The sequence below is a fragment of the Narcine bancroftii genome, chromosome 1 (assembly GCF_036971445.1).
Source record: "Narcine bancroftii isolate sNarBan1 chromosome 1, sNarBan1.hap1, whole genome shotgun sequence".
Taxonomy (NCBI): Eukaryota; Metazoa; Chordata; class Chondrichthyes; order Torpediniformes; family Narcinidae; genus Narcine; species Narcine bancroftii.
In genome coordinates, this window is record NC_091469.1 from 351,348,027 (window position 1) to 351,365,885 (window position 17,859).

Here is a 17,859-nt window from a genome sequence, read left to right on the forward strand (position 1 = left end):
GAAAAGGGGACAGACAGGCAGCAGAATAGAGGGAGATAAAAAGAAAGAAAAGAAAAAAGAAAAAGCACCAGGAGCAAGGTTCGACATTTCAGAGCCACATCATTTTAAAAGTATCACATTTCTAATAAAGAATATATTAAGTGACAAATATCAAAATAAATTATACAATCTGGGCATTTAAGTAATCTAAATAAGGATGCCAAATTTCAACACACATACTGTATCTATTCCTAAGTAATCTTCTCAAGGGGAATACAACTTTGCACTTCCATGTTCCAATGATCAATGTGACTTGGGGAATTAGATTTCCATGTTAACCACTACACATTTTCTGACAAGTGACAATGCAATTTTAATAAATTTAGATTTACTTCTGGAGAAGTTAACTTTTGCAACTGCCAAATTCCCCAGAAGAAACAATTCCATGTCTGGAGGGAAGTTCATCCCCACAATTTTTGTCAACACTTCCCCAAATTCTATCCCAAAGGGTCTTAATTACGTGCATAACCAGGTGGTATATAAAAAAGTACCAACATCGATACTACATCTAAAACACCCATCAAAAAATTCTGGTTTATTTTTATGTATATTTTGAGGTGTGAGATATAATTGGTACAGAAAATAATAATGAATCAGTCTAGATCTAGAATTAATTAAGCATTAAATAGAACCTCTTCCAGTGAGAAATGGGACTTTAAATAATTATAAAACAATAGAAAGTTTAAAAAAAAGTCATTCACACCCACTATCACCCCCCACCTCCCAACCCCAATTTGCATTTCAAGCAATGCAATCATGCATTACACTGCTCCCTGCATAAAAGTTAAGATACATTGATTGCAAAAGCTTTTACATGACATGTTTAGTAACATTTAAAATACTACGATACTTTCCGATCAATCTGACTGTATAGGACCTATCCCATATTTGTAAGGAGAATACACTTAGTGCCGCAGAGCCCACCTCACTGACAAAAGGCAAAGGAGGAAAAACCCAACACCCAACCCCAACCAACCAATTTTCCCTTGCAACCGCTGCAATCGTGTCTGCCTGTCCCGCATCGGACTTGTCAGCCACAAACGAGCCTGCAGCTGACGTGGACTTTTTACCCCCTCCATAAATCTTCGTCCGCGAAGCCAAGCCAAAGACACTTAGTGCACTGGAGGAGCTGGTAAGTTATAACTGCAGTACTCACATTATAAAGAGGAGTGTGAGAAAATAGGGAAAATCCTTCAAAGATGTATTCATGATCATCATACTCTATCACAGTTGGTCTATCAGTCTAAAAGAAGGAAAATTAAGATTAAAGTAAAATTAGCACAGGATACAATTTTTAAAAATGTGCGCTACATTTTCATAAAGCTGATAATACAATTACCAAAAAGTTAGTGGGTGGAGAAACTGTGATTCGATAGTGGAATAATTTTCCTGCATTATTAGTCATGGGACGACATGCTTCAGTTGCCTAGAAAAAAAAGCATTTCAAAGCTCATTATCATTTCCAACATTACCAAGAGAAAAACATAGCACTTGTTATTTGGAGCAAAACAATGAGAAATTGGAGGAGCTCTTCAAAATAGTCAATGATTCAGGTCATGACCCTGGGAGCAAAAAACCCTGAATGATGGGTTCAGATCAAAAAAGATTACTTTTTTTCCTCCCACTGATGCTGCTCAACCCACTGACCTACTCCAGCAGATTATATTTTTTCTCCAGATTCCAGAACTGAGTTAGCATTTCACGTCAATCACCTCCCAGAATTATCATGTATTATCAATCTGATACGTTATCTCTACTTCTGGCACCACAAAAGCTGCACGTTTCTACCATTAAGCAGTGATAATTTAGCATTGGCCAACTATCCAGTTTCTTTGACTAAGCATTGAGTAGTGCAAGAAGAAAAACATTAAATTGGAAATGAAAATTCCTTCTGTTGTATTTAAAACATTTGAAGCCCAGCACTGAACTTGCTGTTTCTCCCCCTTTCCTAACCCACCATCAAGAGAACCAAGGTATCACTGATATACAATGATATGGTTCAGTACCTTGTTCATAATTCCAGGTATCAGTAATAGAAAGTTGCATGTAAACAAGACCACAACATAAGCCATCAATGGGAATAAATTTCCATATAGCTGTTGCAATACTTCCAGACAAGGATTAAAACTCAAAGAGAATATGCAAAGCTCTATTGAATTACATAAAGGTCAATCATCTTAGAAAATCAGTCTTACCTCTTCACCAGGGTAAATGCTATGTCTAATCCCTGTTCGCTTTGCCTTGGCACTGCATTTACACAGTGGGCCATCATTCATCTATGAAAAACACATATGAAAACTAAATTAAAACCAGCAGTAGAAGTTCTGAGGAATATATCAATAATCCCCAAGATACTTTTTTAAATTTTGGGGTATGGGAGTCACCTGCCGGACGAGCATTTAATCCCCATCCTCTATTTGTCCTCCATTGTGATCATACTGCACCATAACAGGCTCTTCTGCTCAACTCGAGATGCATTTCTATGCTAATCCCATTTCCATGTTTTTTTAAAATATTTTATTCATTTTAAGAAAATACAGAATATAGGACCCAATTAATATAATAACAAAAATACATTGAATATAAAATCATAGAAAAACATTCTGAAATAAAAAGGAAATGAAAGCCTCTTCTCCAGATTCAAAAGAAAAGGGGACAGGCAGCAGGGAATAGAGGGAGATAAAAAGAAAGAAAAAAGAAAAAACACCAGGAGCAAGGTTCGACGTTTCAGAGCCACATCATTTTAAAAGTATTACATGTCTAATAAAGAATATATTAAGTGACAAATATCAAAATAAATTATACAGTCTGGGCATTTAAGTAATCTAAATAAGGATGCCAAATTTCAACACACATACTGTATCTATTCCTAAGTAATCTTCTCAAGGGGAATACAACTTTGCACTTCCATGTTCCAATGATCAATGTGACGTGGGGAATTAGATTTCCATGTTAACCACTACACATTTCTTGACAAGTGACAATGCAATTTTAATAAATTTAGATTTACTTCTGGAGAAGTTAACTTTTGCAACTGCCAAATTCCCCAGAAGAAACAATTCCCCACAACTTTTGTCAACACTTCCCCCAATTCTATCCAAAAGGGTCTTAATTACGTGCATAACCAAGTGGTATATAAAAAGGTACCAACATCGATACTACACCTAAAACACCCATCAGAAAATTTTGGTTTATTTTTATGTATATTTTGAGGTGTGAGATATAATTGGTGCAGAAAATAATAATGAATCAGTCTAGATCTAGAATTAATTAAGGTAGTCATACTATCTACACAACGATCTGACCAGCATTGTGGATCGATTACAATGTCCAAATCCAATTTCAATCTCTCCCTCGATCTATGTAGTCCAGATTTTGGGCTTCAATCTTGGATCAGAGCTTAGAGATAAATTTGGTTGCATTCCCCTTTTGAATTAGAATTTCCTTGTCTGAACACATTGGAAGGATTATTAATGGTCCCCACTTTTCCCTCAAAAATGATCACAATTGGAGATAGCAGAAGAATATATTGTTTAGGTAAATTATATTTATTTTTAAGTTCCATAAATTGCCTCTGTTGAGCAATCTTCAATGCACCTGATACCATGTTGTAACCAGGTAGCCAAGATTCTATTAGCCAAAGTCATGGGTATTAAACTGTTTTGAGATAGAGGTGTTTCCCTGTATTTGGTCCATATAGCTGTTCAAATGTTTCTTCAAATACTGTGATTGCACTTGCCTCCACCATCTCCTGTTGGAGCTTGTTTCCATATTCCCACCTCTGCATGGAAAAAAATAGCTCCTCAGATTTCTTTTAAATATAATCCCCATTCTTAAATCCATGTCTTCTATTTTTAGACTCTCCCTCCTATCTAGTCTCCTCAAATTCTTGCACTGATCTCTCCTTATAACTGAATATCTCCACCCAAAGCAATAACCCAGCAAATCTCTTCCAAACACATTCAAGTGCTATCGCATCTTTTCTATTGTCCGGTGACCAGAACTGCATTCAATACTTCCAAGAGTGTCTGAACCAATGTCTTGTATGGCTGCAACATGATGCGCCAAATCTTATACTCAAGACCACTGCCTGCAAGGCATGTCCGAGAAGGGGGGCCATTACCACAAAAATAAAATACTTTCAGTGCCAACAAGGAGTGAGTGCCCTAGCTTTCAGAATTGAGATGAATGACAGAAGATTCTCCTGAGAACAAGGGATTACCCCCCCCCCCTCCCGCAACTCCTGGCCTCAAAGAATATTAATACAACCAAGAAGTCCGTTCAATGACCTGCAAGATGTATGAGGCATTCCCATGGTCATTTTTGCTGATTTTTGCATTTTAATTCCAAATTTAACAAATGAACTTAAATTCACTAGTTGCTGGTCTACAATCCAAGTGTTGAATTACTGGCCTAGTAGTTTAACCACCGTGCTGGAACACCTCTAGCTGACGTCATATTCAACATCATGTATATACTGTATCACCTCATAAGTCCTTAGAACACTGTGATGTGACCTTTGCAGAACAACATTCAAAGGTAACTGCACACATGGGCTCAGTAGAAATAAGGACCCCAGCAAAAGTTTGTGAATGAATTGGAAATTTCAAAACCAAGACTGATATATTTTTCTCACACAGATTTTAGGAGGCAGAATAGAATTAAGATATGGATCAGTCTTGAACAATGTAAATGTGAGAGATTTTCAACATTCTGTTATTACAACAGGAAAACATATTACTAATGCTACGGATATGAAAGATATGTTGCATTCAAACTTAAACAATATTAATTGACATGTATCAAAGATAGCTGTCAATCAATGACAAATCCTGGCTGCCTTAAGCATATGAACTGCTAAATTGGAGGCCAAACATCCATTAAACTAGAAAATTAAGTGTTCTGAAATAGCCTCATTAACCTCTGAACGAATATCAGTGTGTATGTAGCTACGACATTGAGGTGTGGATGAGATAAACATGAAGGAAATGTGGATACAAAGACTGTAAAGATCAAGTGATGTGCTTTTCCCTATAATTGACCAGAATAAAAGGATCTTAGTTTAGCAGAAATATGGCAAAGATTCTAATTTCTTATCTTTATTCACAGAATCCAGACATGGCTGGTCAAGTCCAGCATTTATTGTCCCTGAATGAAACATTTGAGGGTTGTTAAGAATCTTTTGTGTCTATTGAGGGCAGACAAAGCCTTAGTTTAGTGCTGGCTAAAAGGCAACACCTTGTGGAACGCAGCACTTCCTCAGTTCCAAACAAAGAATGGGAATCTCGAGGTTTCTAGTCAAACTTGTGGAGTGGGAGAAACTAGGAACTCTTCTGGAAGGCAAGCATACTACTCAGTAAGCCAGGTACAAGCCATGCAAATAAAATTTAAAAAATGGAAGGAGGCAGATTTTCAAAGGTAGTTGATTGACATTTTTTCCCCCATTCTTATGATATTAGTTGATTATTGGTCTCAAATATTTCACTCATCATGTAAATCCACTATTTAGAATTCATCATACCAGTCATAGGTAGTTACTTTGTTTGCAGGTTTCTCATTGTCAGCATAATACCTTGTGTAAAGCCTGAGAAACCCAACCTTACATATCTAGCCCACATGATTCCAAAAAGCTTTGGCCCTATCTTTAATAATTGGAAAACAATTAGGAAAATTAGGAATACCACATTAATCTGGAAAATAGGGCTCTGAGAAAACTTCTGGCAGGATTCTGGTGTAAAGAGTTGGTACGTTATCCCCGCATATATGTGGGTTTTCCCCAGGGCTCCGGTTTTTTCCCACCATTCGAAACGAACTTGGGGTGTAGGTCGATTGGGTGTAAATTGGGTGGCACAGACATGTGGACCGAAATGGCCTGTAACCGTTCTATATGTCAAAATTTTAAAAAATCAGAACCTGACATATGCTGTTTTCCTCTCCATTGATGCTAACAAACTAACTAAATATTCCCCACATTATGAGCTTTTTAATCTTTGCAGAAACCTCCTTCACTCTTGAAAACAATTCAATTTTAAAGGAAATTATTTCATTGAGAGTGTTTTCTTCCTCACAGATTCATAAAATCTACAGCATGGAACGAGGTAATTTGCAACTGAGACTCTATGTCAGCCATCATTGTGTGCTGTTCTGCCATGTGATAAAAGTATGACAAACCTGGCCTGGATCATTGTACCAGAGCTCCTCGTGCAGCCGATCAGGATGTGCCTTTCGACGTTTAATTTCTTCAATGACATCGATAATCTCGGAATCTGAGCTGCATGTACTACTTCCACTGCTGTCATCATCCGAATCACAACCCGAGTCACTGGAGCTGTCCACTGAGTGAGAGAATCACATCAACGTTACCAATATAAAAATGCTGCGTATACTCTCAGAAATGTAGAACGGCTAAGGATGTATGCCCTCAGCAACTTTCTCACAAGATTTTCCACCGCACACCCCCACAATCCCCGATGAACCTCTACTGTCAGTATCAAAAGATGGGCTGCCTTCAGCAATGAGATGACAAGGAAAGCATCTGGTCTGGATGGAGAACCCAGCCAAGTACTCAAAACCTGTGCTGACCAACTTTCCAATGTATTCACAGATATCTTCAACATCTCACTACAGCATGGCATTGTTTCCACCTATTTCAAACAGGCCTCGATTGTACTTGTTACCAAGAAGAGTGTGGTAACCTATCTAAATGACTAGAAAACAGTGGACCTCACATCCACAGCATTAAGTGTTTTGATAGGCTGCTGTCGAAGCATATCAGCTCCTGTTTAAGCAGCGACATGGATTAGTTCCAATTTGCCGACTGCAGCAACAGGTCTACAGCAGATGCCAGGCCATCAGCTCCACACAGAACCATAGAAAACCTGGACAGCAAAGATGCATACATCAGGATGCTCTTTATTGACTACAGTTCAGCATTTAACATCATCATCCCCAAAAAATTAATCAGCAAACTACAAGGCCTGGACCTCAGTTCCCCACTGTGTAATACGATCCTCTATTTCCTCGCCTCCAGACCCAAATCAGTACCAGAGGATCACAGGGCTGCGTACCCACTGCTCTACTCACTTTAAGCCTATGACTGTGTGGCTCAGTATTACACCACTACTATTTACCTATTACTGTGGTATCATCAACAAATTAGTAGCATGAAAAAGGGCAGGGGAATGAGACAGGAGGGAGATTGAAAACTTGGCTGAACAGTGTAAAAATTGCGCAATGTCAGCAAAACTAAGGAGCTGACTGTAGACTTTCAGAAGGGAAACCAGAGGTGTTCAATCTAGAGATCATTGAGGGATCAGGTATAGAGAGTGAGCAAATTAACTTCCTGGGTATCACTCTATCTTGGAGGACCTTTCCTGGACTCAACGTATTAATGTCATCATGAAGAAAGCACATTATTTAAGAATTTGCAGAGGTTCGGTACGACATTGCTAACCTTGGCCAACTTCTACAGCTGTGTTGTGAAAAGTATGATGACTGGCTGAATCAAGGCCTGGTATCAGAGTAGCAATACCTCTGAGTGGAAAGCCCTGAATAAAGGTAGTGAACACACCCCAATACATCACAGTCGAAACTCTCCCCACCATCAAGAAAATCTACATGGAACACTGTTCTCGGAAAATAGCAGCAATCATCAAGGATCCAGCCCACCCAGGACATGCTCTGTTCTCGCTGCTGCCATCAGGAAAGAGGTCTAGGTGCCACATGACTTGTACTCCCAGGTTCAGGAACAGTTCCTACCCCATCACTATCAGATTCCTAAACAGCAGACTCAGAGGGTCATTTAAGGACTCTTTGCCCATTATTTATTAGTGATTTTTTTTTCTGTATTGCACAATTTGGCTACATTTCTTTCTTTGTTTACATTTCTCTTTTGTATATGTATCCTTTTTCTTGAGTACAGTTACCAATAAGTAGAGATTCTGCTTGGCCTGCAGAAAACAAATCTCAGGGTTGTATGGGACATCATGTTTGTACTTTGTTGAAAAATTTTAATTTTGAACTTTGAGAACTTTATAGACAATAATGGTCTTTGAAAACCAGTCACTATTATATAGTGTAGAAAGCGTTCCAGCCAATTTGTATACAGAAAGCTCCCACAAACAGGAAAGTGGCCAGATTTATGGTGTTAGCATCCAACAGTTTGGCAAATTCTGACTTTAAACCATAGAAGACTACAATATAGCATCATTACAAAACTGAGAATATTAAAAAGAAACACAGGTAACAACAAAATGCTAGAATATTTGTTTACAATTAATTTGTTATTAGACTTGCCTTTAAACTGGTTACAGAATGAATGGAGTTAAAACTAGTTATAGCCATCAGTTTCATAACCTGCAAGGGACACATCCCACAGGATGAAACAGACCAAGGATCAAGGAAGTATATCACTTGGTTGAGAAGATTCTTGGCACATGTGGTTATGATACTTCCATTAGAAAATTGCAACTATCACTCCACTCTTTAAGAAGGGAGAGAGGCAAAAGGCAGGAAATTATTGGCCAGTTAGCCTAACTTCAGTGGTTGGCAAGATTCTAGCCTTGATGTTTTTGGAAAGATAAAATAGGCCACTGTCCACATGGTTTTATTCAGGGGAGATCTTGCCTGACAATTTTGTTGCTGTTCTTTGAGGAAATAATAAGCACGACTGACAAAAGAGAGCCAATGGATATTATTAATTTGGATTTTCAAAAGACCTTGGACAAGGTGGCATACATGTGGCTCCTAAACAGATAAGAGCCCATGGTGTTATGGGAAAGGTGCAGCATTGATAGAAGATTGGCTGACTGACAGAAGGCAAAGAATGGGAATAAACAGAGCATTTTCCGGCTGACTCTCGGTGACTAGTAGTGCTCCTCAGGGGTCAGTGGTTGGGCTGCAACTTCACACGTTGTATGTAAATAATTTGGACAAAATTGATGGTTTTGTAGGCAGGTTTACAAAAGATATGAAGGCAGGTAGAGGGTGAGAGTGTTGAGGAAGGAGAGGGTCTGCAGAGAGACTTGGACAGGTTCAGAGAATGGGCAACAAAGTGGCAGATGGAATTCAGCATGGGGAAATATATGGTCTTATGCCTTAGCAGATGAAGTGAAGTGAACTTTTCTAAATGGAGAGAACATTTAAAAAGCAGAGGCCCAAAAGGATTGAGGAGTCCTAGCATAGGGTCCCTAAAGGTTAAATTATTTGTAAGTAAGGGAAATTCAATGTTGGCATTTGTTTTGAGAGGACTAGAATATAAAAGCAAAGATGTAAGGCTGAGGTAAGGCAATGTAAAGCATTGGACAGACCACATTTGGAGTACTGCAAGCAGATTTAGGCCCCATTTCTTAGGACTTATGCACTGGCGTGGAAGGGCCCAGAGCAGGTTTACAAGAACTATCTCAGGGATGACAGTAGTATTTGATTGCTCTGGGACTGTAATCACTTCTATTTTGAAGGATGTGGGGGCGGAAGGAATCTCGTTGAAATCTCCCATATATTGAAAGGACGAGGTATAGTGGATGTGAAGTGTGTTGGACCAGAGGATGTCCCTTCAGAATGGAGATGACAAGAAATTTCTTCAACCAGAGTGTACTAAATCTGTGCCACAGAAGACTGTGGAAGCCAAGTCACTGGGTATATTTTAAGCAGAGGTTGATGGGTTTTTGATTAGTAAGGGCATCAAAGGTTATGGGCAAGATGCAAGAAAATGGAGTTGAAAATTTAACACCAGTTGCTGAATTTAACAGCAAAGCAGATTTGATGGGTAAAATGGCCCAATTCTGCACCTGAGTCTTATGGCCTTCTCTAATTACAAGTTTTATTTTAGACATCCAGTTTCTACAATATTTTGTTCATATATTGACTAAATAAACTCATTGAGTAATACAATCATAAGTTAACACAGTAAGAAAACAAGCCATTCACCACTGGTTCTTGCGTAAAATACTTCAGATGGACCCCCTCCTCATATCCTCTCTAACCCTGCAACCATTTTCTCCTACAAGTTTGATTTTTCTCAGAGCTCATGATGAACCCATATCTACCATCTATCGGGTAAGATAATCCAAATATTTGTTTGTAAAATGTCTCCTTGTATTATTTCTGGTCTCTTTTTGTCAACTGCCTCTCAAATGAAACATTATTGCCTTCTAAGTTCTTCAATTTTGATTCAAACTGAATCTTCATGGTTTTAGGTACCTTGGTCACATCTTCTTTACTCAAAGAAGCATCCAATTTTCTCCAGTCACCTCACATGTTCACAACACTCATGGTAAATCCATTATGCATTTCAAGAACCATTTACAATTAAGTTTTCTCACCTGGTTCTTCATCCAGTTTGGATTTTGGGGGCTCCCACGCAGGTCTGGCAGCTTTGGCTTTTTCCTGTCTTTGCCCAAGCTCCTCCTCAAACTTTTTATAAAGGTTCCGAAGTTTACTTGTGCCAACAACAGTGGAGTCACTCTGAAACATTAGAAGTATTTCTGTAAATGCTTCTTTGAATGTGAATCATTTTCTGTACATGCTGTTGAGCTTTAATTTTTCTGCATTTCCACTGCGGAGAGAAATTCATTTTTGCTTTAATCGGGAGAGCATTAAATAGCTCCATTGACCCGAGTTTGATTCCAACCTCCAGTGCTGTATAGACTTAGCATTATCATTCTTTGACCCCAATTTCTCCCAAGCACTCCAGTTTCCTCCCACATCCCAAGCAAGTTGGTTGATTAATTAGCTGTTGTAAATGACCACTATTTTATGCAAGTCGGAAAAGTGGGGTAATCTTGACATGCATGTGAACATGAACACATTTCAGGGAAAATGGGATTAATGGGATTATTCTGAGAGCTGACATTTAATCAATGGGCAGAATGTGATATTTTCACATGCCAATCAAAATATAAAAACACAGTAAAGAACAGACATTTGTCCCATTGCATTTGTGTCCATTCTATGTACAAGCTGTCCAACTTTGCTGATGCTAACAGTTATCAATGCTATATTTTAAATCCAACTGGGAATTCAGGAGAAACTTGCTAACGCAGAGAGTGGCCACCAGTTGCTGAATTCATAATCATAACAAGTGGCTGAGGCAACTAGAATAGACACATTTCCAAAAGAATAGAAAGGAACAAGGAGGAGAAAGGATTTTTTTTTGATTTACAAATACAGCAGTTACCAGCCCTTTCGGTCCACGAGCCCATGCCACCCACTTACACTCAATTACCTACAATGTGAACGGTGGAAGGAAACCCACACAGATGGGGGGAACCCACAAACTCTTTACAGATAGTGCCGGATTCGAACCCCTCCTCCCCCCCCCCCCCACCCCCAGGTTGCCTGCGCTGTAACAGCACTGCACTAACCATGCCACCCTAATATATCCGTCTGTCACATTTTTTTTGGAACCTTGTACATTTTGAGATGGGAGGAAACCAGACGACCCGGAGGAAATACATGCAGACAGAGGGAGAATGTACAAATTCCTTAGACAGTGCCGGATTCAAACGCGGGTCACTGGCGCTATAACAGCATTATGTTAACTCCTGTGCTAACCATGCCCATAAAGGGGTGATGCAATGAAAATAAGGGAGGGAGGAGACCACACAGAGAAAAATACCAGAGTTAAGAGCTTGCGCTTTGTGAACATTTGGTGATCCCCTCCAATACATCAAGCTTGCCTTACCACCTGATCCATGGGATCGCTGGAATAATAATTCTCAGAGTGCGTGCATCGTATCCATATTGGCTTGGTATTTAGCAAATCTTCCTCCTCTCGTTCTTCTTCAATTTTCTCAGCAAAGGTGATCTCTTCTGCCTCTTTGTTTAGAGTGGCTGGAAGCAGTTTCTCCTTACTTGAACTGTGTTCAAATCTTCGATCTCTCTCGCCCTCCCAGTGAGGTCGTTTCTTTTCTCTGCTACTTGAGCGGCTTCAACAAAACCAGAGTTATGTTAAGTGCGTATTCCTAAAATCTACGTGGAGTTAAATTTGACGCCAACACAGCAGTCCATTCAAATGAATGGAAAGGACCATCTCCCAGGAGAATAGAAAGTTGAATAAGTGAACTAATGGCAATGTCTTCTCCAGGACAATATTACATCATTAAATGAGTACCAAGTGCTACTATTGGTGAACTTCAAGACACAGACTATCCACATTTTAGGAGATAGTAAGCCACTGGGTGGAATCCCAATGGCTGTCAAACCACCTTGTGACACAGAAAGCCACCTGCTCTGAATTTTTAAAATCCAATGCTGCACCTTGTAATAGATGCTGGTGTCCAAGCTCACAAGACCACATCTGGGACCACAACAGAACTAACAGTGTGATCCAGAGCCAGCAACTTTAAGGCAACAAATAATTTGCCCCATGACAGATTTTTACATGATATGGGACACTATATAGTGATTCACAAAGAAGTTTTCCAAATCCACCATTGGGAAGCATCTTATGGCAGACTACACTGGACAATGAAGATTTTACTTCCTGAACACTTTAGGTGTATTTTATAGATTTTGGGTAGCTGATCATGAAAATCACCTTAAATTTTTTTCTACCACATACTATATTTTAGCTATAACCTATTTTTGTGATTTCCTGTCATATTTGAAGTCTATTAGTATATTGCCCACAAAGCAAGCTGTTTTGGTCAGTCCAAGCATGCCTGGGCATGCACTCAGTGCAGGTGCTATGCACGTGATGTCTTAGGCCTAAATATCATAGGAGGAATTTAAAGATGTTGATGAGAATTTGCTACAAGCATCAAACTATATCCAGCTGATTGGCAACATGCTTCAAGAGCAAATGTCATTGAAAATTCATTTTCTGCATTCGCACTTGGGACTTCATCCCTGCTGAACTTGGTGTAGTCAGTGATAAACATGGTAAAAGATTTTACCAGGACATTGTGACCATGAAAAAGCGGTACCAGGGCAACTGGGATCCATCAATGCTGGCCAAGTATCATTGGGACACTGACATGTGAGGCATCAGATGCAGAGTACAAACGAAAATCAGCAGTGAATATTCTTAGGTCAGTTGAACTTGTGCAATGTGTCAGCATCATGGTGCAATTACACATGCTTCATTTAATAAAAGTTAATTTAATGTTTCTCCAAACTCCTACATAATACAGCAAATCTAAAATTGTCTTTGTGTTCAGCTTGAAGTTGTCTATCATATCCCCAATATTTTTCCAGGAAGCAAATGATTTGAAAAAAATGTGTTGTTCAATGATCAGTGAGGCTTGTCCTTCAGCTGTGGCAGCTGAGGGTATGGCTGATGATGAGGGTGTAATCAATGTCAAAAACATCAGTGAAGGAACAGGAACAAAGAGACAAGAGAAATTCACCTGCGCATCCTTTTCCTCTCTCTTCGGTGCTGCCTTTCATAGCTTGGGGACCTGTAGTTATCACGATGTTTGTGCCTCTCCCTGAGGAATACAAGACATTGATTTTATCTTGAAGTAAAAATGGGTCAAATCGTACACATTATTGTCAGAAACGAAACATTTTTACATTATTTCCTAATTGCCAGTCACATTCACCAAAATTGCAACTTTGCTCAATAACATATTGAAATTTCTGGTTTAAAGTCCAAAGACAGTCCAAAAATAGTTGAGACCAAGATCTGGTATACTTCAGTTGGGACAAAGAGACCTCACAAAACATTGGCAGACAATTTCTACCCATGGTTACTGCCTGACCTGTTGAGTCTCACCAGCCTTTCATTGTTTGCTCTAGATTCAAGCATCTGCAGTTTTTGTGTTTGTCCTTTGAAACTAATTATTTGCTTGAAGCGCTAAACTACTGTGATCACAATTAAGCCTCATACCCACTGTGGCGTTCTTGAGGGTGCATACACTTCCAAGCCTTCCCACACCACAAATGGACAAGTACATGGCTTTCCTATGTGCTCACGGAAAAGACTGCAGCCCTGGTCAAAATCTAAAATTTCACATGAAAGGCCCGAGATAACAAGTTGAAATAAAATGAGAAACAGGATCTTCTATTACACATATACACTAGTAACCAGCTATCAAAAGATTGTCCTGCCTCCTATGTTACAACAATATAACAGCCATTCATCAAAACATGAATCTGGATTTTTGCACCTAACCATCTGGTCATCCTTAATAAAATATATCTGAAGGAATAGATTTTGAAAGGCTTTTAAGATACATTTATTAACTTAATTGGCAGTTGGCATATAAAAATTCCATATCTACACCAAATGCTACAAATTGTTTCATATGCAGTTTTGATTCCATAATAATTCACATTCAATAAACACATTTTCAAATGCTGCTTTTTAAACCATTTTTCTCATTTGTATGATTTTGGCTACAAAGTACATTTAAAATATTTTGTTTTGATAACTTGAATCCAATTCAGAAACTAGGTAATTAACTTCATGGGAAAAAGCACCTCCTCACGTTATACCCCAAAACGCTTTCAAACCAATGATGTTCCGGCCAATGGAGGTAGCACAGTGGACAAACTGGGCATAACACAATTTCACATAAAATTTAAGGTATTGCATTTGTCCCCTTGTTCAAAACAAGAACCAAGTTCCCAACCTGCTGTGATCTCGGTTCCTGTGCCGAGGTGGAGATCTGCCACGTTCACGACTGGACCTGCGGCGACTGCTCTCAGCCCTCCTCCGCTCTGGGCTCCTTGCCCTGTGCTCCCGAGACAATGACCTGCGCCTCTCACTGTGGCTTCTCTCACTATGCCCCCGGTGGTGATGCTCGTGATAACGGCTTCGCTCAGGCGAGTGTCGGCTACTCGAAGCCCTTTTAGCTGGGTACGGCTGCCCATGGTGAAAGTGGTCTGGCGGGTGGAGTCCAGAACTCTGCTGGTAGACAGTGGGCGTAGGGCCCTGCTGATAAGTGCTGGACCCAGAGGTTGGAGGATAGCTGGCAGCAAATTGCTGAAGCGGGTAATGCGGTGAATAACCCATTGGGTATGGAGCCTGATAATTTATTTGCTGGGGTGGAACAAGGGGTGGGGGTGGCTGTGTTGGGGCTGATGGCATCATGTGATGGAACCCAGCTTGCCTATCAGGGGCTCCCAGGACCACATTTCCTGCATTGGGCAAAGGGGGTGTTTGAGTAAAACAAGGCAAACCAGGGAATCCTTGGCACACCGGAGGAGTAGGAAATGGAACCCTTGGGCGGGCAGGGCATTGCTGAATGGGATTCTGACGTGTGTCCAGATTGCTGGCCTGAGGAACATTGGGAGGGTAGGGCATGAAGCTAAGAGGAACGTAAGCTGTGTTTGGCGGGCTTGGAAACCTAGGTGGAGGTGGAGGAGGGGGAGGAGGAGGAGGGGGGGGCGGCGGAGGCAGTGACGGTGGAGCGATCTGCTGCTCATAGAAGAATGGTGGGGGTTGCTGTGGGTGGGACGGTTGAAAGTTTGCAGACTGATAACTTTGTTGAGACATTCTGTTTCCAGGAGCTCCCCTACCTCGAGGCCCCACAACTTTTGGGATAGTGTTATGGTCTGTATGCACAACTCCACCTCGTCCTGTTTGAAATGACATGATTCCCTTTAAACAGAAACATAAAATTAATTGTAAAAATACAAAATGTATTAAAATAAAATAAACCTTATTTTGTTATCACACAGGAAGAATAAACTACTACTTGTTTCACATTTCAAGAAAAAAGCAAATTGTGCTAAAGCGAAACTAAAGATTTACAATGAGATAAAGGAACATTTGTTAATACAGTGCCTTGTATATGTCATTCGGAAGATGAAATGGTCCAACATAGAGGAAAGTCACTGTAACTTTGCTATCCTCTACCAGAGCTGCTCACTAGTTTCATCTCCCATCCCTTTTTCCAAGGCTTTGCAATTTTTTTTGTCATCATATGATGAAACACACCTCTACCACATCTGCAAATGGAGGATTCCAGAAACCAGCCACATTTTGAAATGAATGAGGTGCACCAGAGTTGTGCACTTTGTGCAGAATATGGGAATCACAGCAGACTACTGTGATACACAGAAATTTTCCAACAAACAGGAACGTGCAAAAACGAGATGTCACATTTTTCCAAATGTTGAAAATTAGATAGCCTCTTTGCTCTTCAAGAAAATAGTGCTAAAGGATCTTTCCTATCCAATTGAGGACAGAAATCCTCCAAGGATACATAAATCAGGACACATTTGTCAATTTGTAAGAAAGCAGCATTAACATTTGGATGCCAATGTAGAGAGAAAACCCTAATAACTGAAATTTTATTGATCTTTATTTCTGTTTTGTGAATAATAATCTACTTCTAATTCATCAATTAAAATTCCCTTTAATAAACAAAGAACTGATAGATCTGACTCTTCTTTCATTTGGATGACCAGTGATTGAAGAGTAGTAACTGTCAGTAAGAGCATTAGATCATAGATGATTCAAAGGAGTCCAGATGGTGACCGTGAATAGAGGGAGATTAAATTATTTAAATGCACCCTTAGATGATACTGAGCAGCATGGATGGAATGACTCAAGGACTGAACCTTGTACTTTCCTTCAACATATACCTGTGATACATAAAATCAGGGAAAAATAAAAAAGATTTACCCCTCAAGTTATTCGGTCATGAGATCAATTCAGAACACATAGGATGGACAGCATGTTTCAAAGTACATTCCACACCCCTCTATTCCCTACTTATTCATAGAATACTGAAGAGTATTTTCCCTAACAATGATTTGTCGAGCACCATTCTTTCTGCCTAAAATAGAAATTTGTCAAAATTATCCTTAAGAAAATTAAATATAACTAGATCACACTATTAAGTTATTAAATGGCCCTTATGTGGTCAAAACAGTATCAATTCAATCTGGAGTGAGACGAGTCATTTTTGTTTGTGTATGCATTTAGTAATAACTGTTTTCTTATCAGAAATCGGACGCAGATATAAACGATTAGCAATGAACAATGTTATATTTCACAACATGTTCATGTGTTTACTATGACATGGTGTGCAATGTACGGTTGTGAAATTACATAACAGACCGTCGCCATCACGATGCCCGACCCCGGGGAATGGCAATTACACCAACAGGAGGGTCATAAAGAAAAAAAAATGTCATGCATTTCTAAAATGCTTCCATTATCTTTATCGCTTGGTCGTTACTTGGCAGTACAGTGTTCGTTTTGAATCAGGAGGCACTTTCTGCCCAACCAGCCCCCTGACATCCAGCGGTACCCGTGGTGTTAGATGGACCAACTCCTCTCCCCTTCCAATCATCGCTTTCGCCACTCCACGTTTTTCCACCTGTGGTTACGTGCCTTTGTGCGTTCCCCTTACCTGGAAGGGAATCACTTCTCCCGGAACTTCAGATATCAATGCATTGCTGCCCAGGCAGACTTAGAGACTTGAAAATGAGATAAAAACGTGTCTGTACATTGTCATGCGAAATTGCAGCGACCGTTCCGGAGCTTTAATCACAGGAACCAGATATCCAGCCAGCTGAATCGCTCGGAAGTGCCGCCCACAGCCTACTCCCATTGGACACAAAGCGGCCACCCTGTTGGACGCAGGACGGCGCCACCTGTTCTCTCCCCAGTTAACAGGTTTCTGGCAAATTTAGCATTTCCTTCCGTCTTTAAATTATAAACGAGAATCCCAGGTTCAAGATGTTCTTCCGCCATGACTCTTGGACCAGAAAATGAATTGGCAATATTTTAGTTTGGTTTCTCGTACCAAATATTGCAAACAGCAATTCGTGCTAAAAAAAAAGAGCTTCTTATGAAGTTTATTTCGTGTTAACCTTTCCACAAACTTTTATTTAAACTCCATTCCTGATTTTTTTTGAACG

At 39.8% G+C, this 17,859-nt stretch overlaps 1 protein-coding gene across 2 annotated transcripts in view; it reads right to left on the reverse strand.

Moving 5' to 3' along the window:
* Positions 1-17,834, reverse strand: part of drosha (drosha ribonuclease III) — a 188,278-nt gene extending 170,444 nt beyond the window's left edge. The window contains exons 1-9 of one of the 2 annotated variants that reach the window (XM_069910590.1): positions 17,349-17,834; positions 14,616-15,586; positions 13,389-13,469; positions 11,723-11,966; positions 10,362-10,503; positions 6,211-6,374; positions 2,235-2,315; positions 1,379-1,465; positions 1,196-1,282 (exon numbers count right to left, since the gene is read on the reverse strand). In XM_069910590.1, the coding sequence (XP_069766691.1) occupies positions 1,196-1,282; positions 1,379-1,465; positions 2,235-2,315; positions 6,211-6,374; positions 10,362-10,503; positions 11,723-11,966; positions 13,389-13,469; positions 14,616-15,580 (1,851 nt within the window). In that variant the 5' untranslated portion in view covers positions 15,581-15,586; positions 17,349-17,834. Of the gene's footprint in view, positions 1-1,195; positions 1,283-1,378; positions 1,466-2,234; positions 2,316-6,210; positions 6,375-10,361; positions 10,504-11,722; positions 11,967-13,388; positions 13,470-14,615; positions 15,587-17,348 lie in introns of those variants that run through there. The other variant, XM_069910591.1, reaches the window with a different exon arrangement.
* Positions 17,835-17,859: the final 25 nt, after the last annotated feature.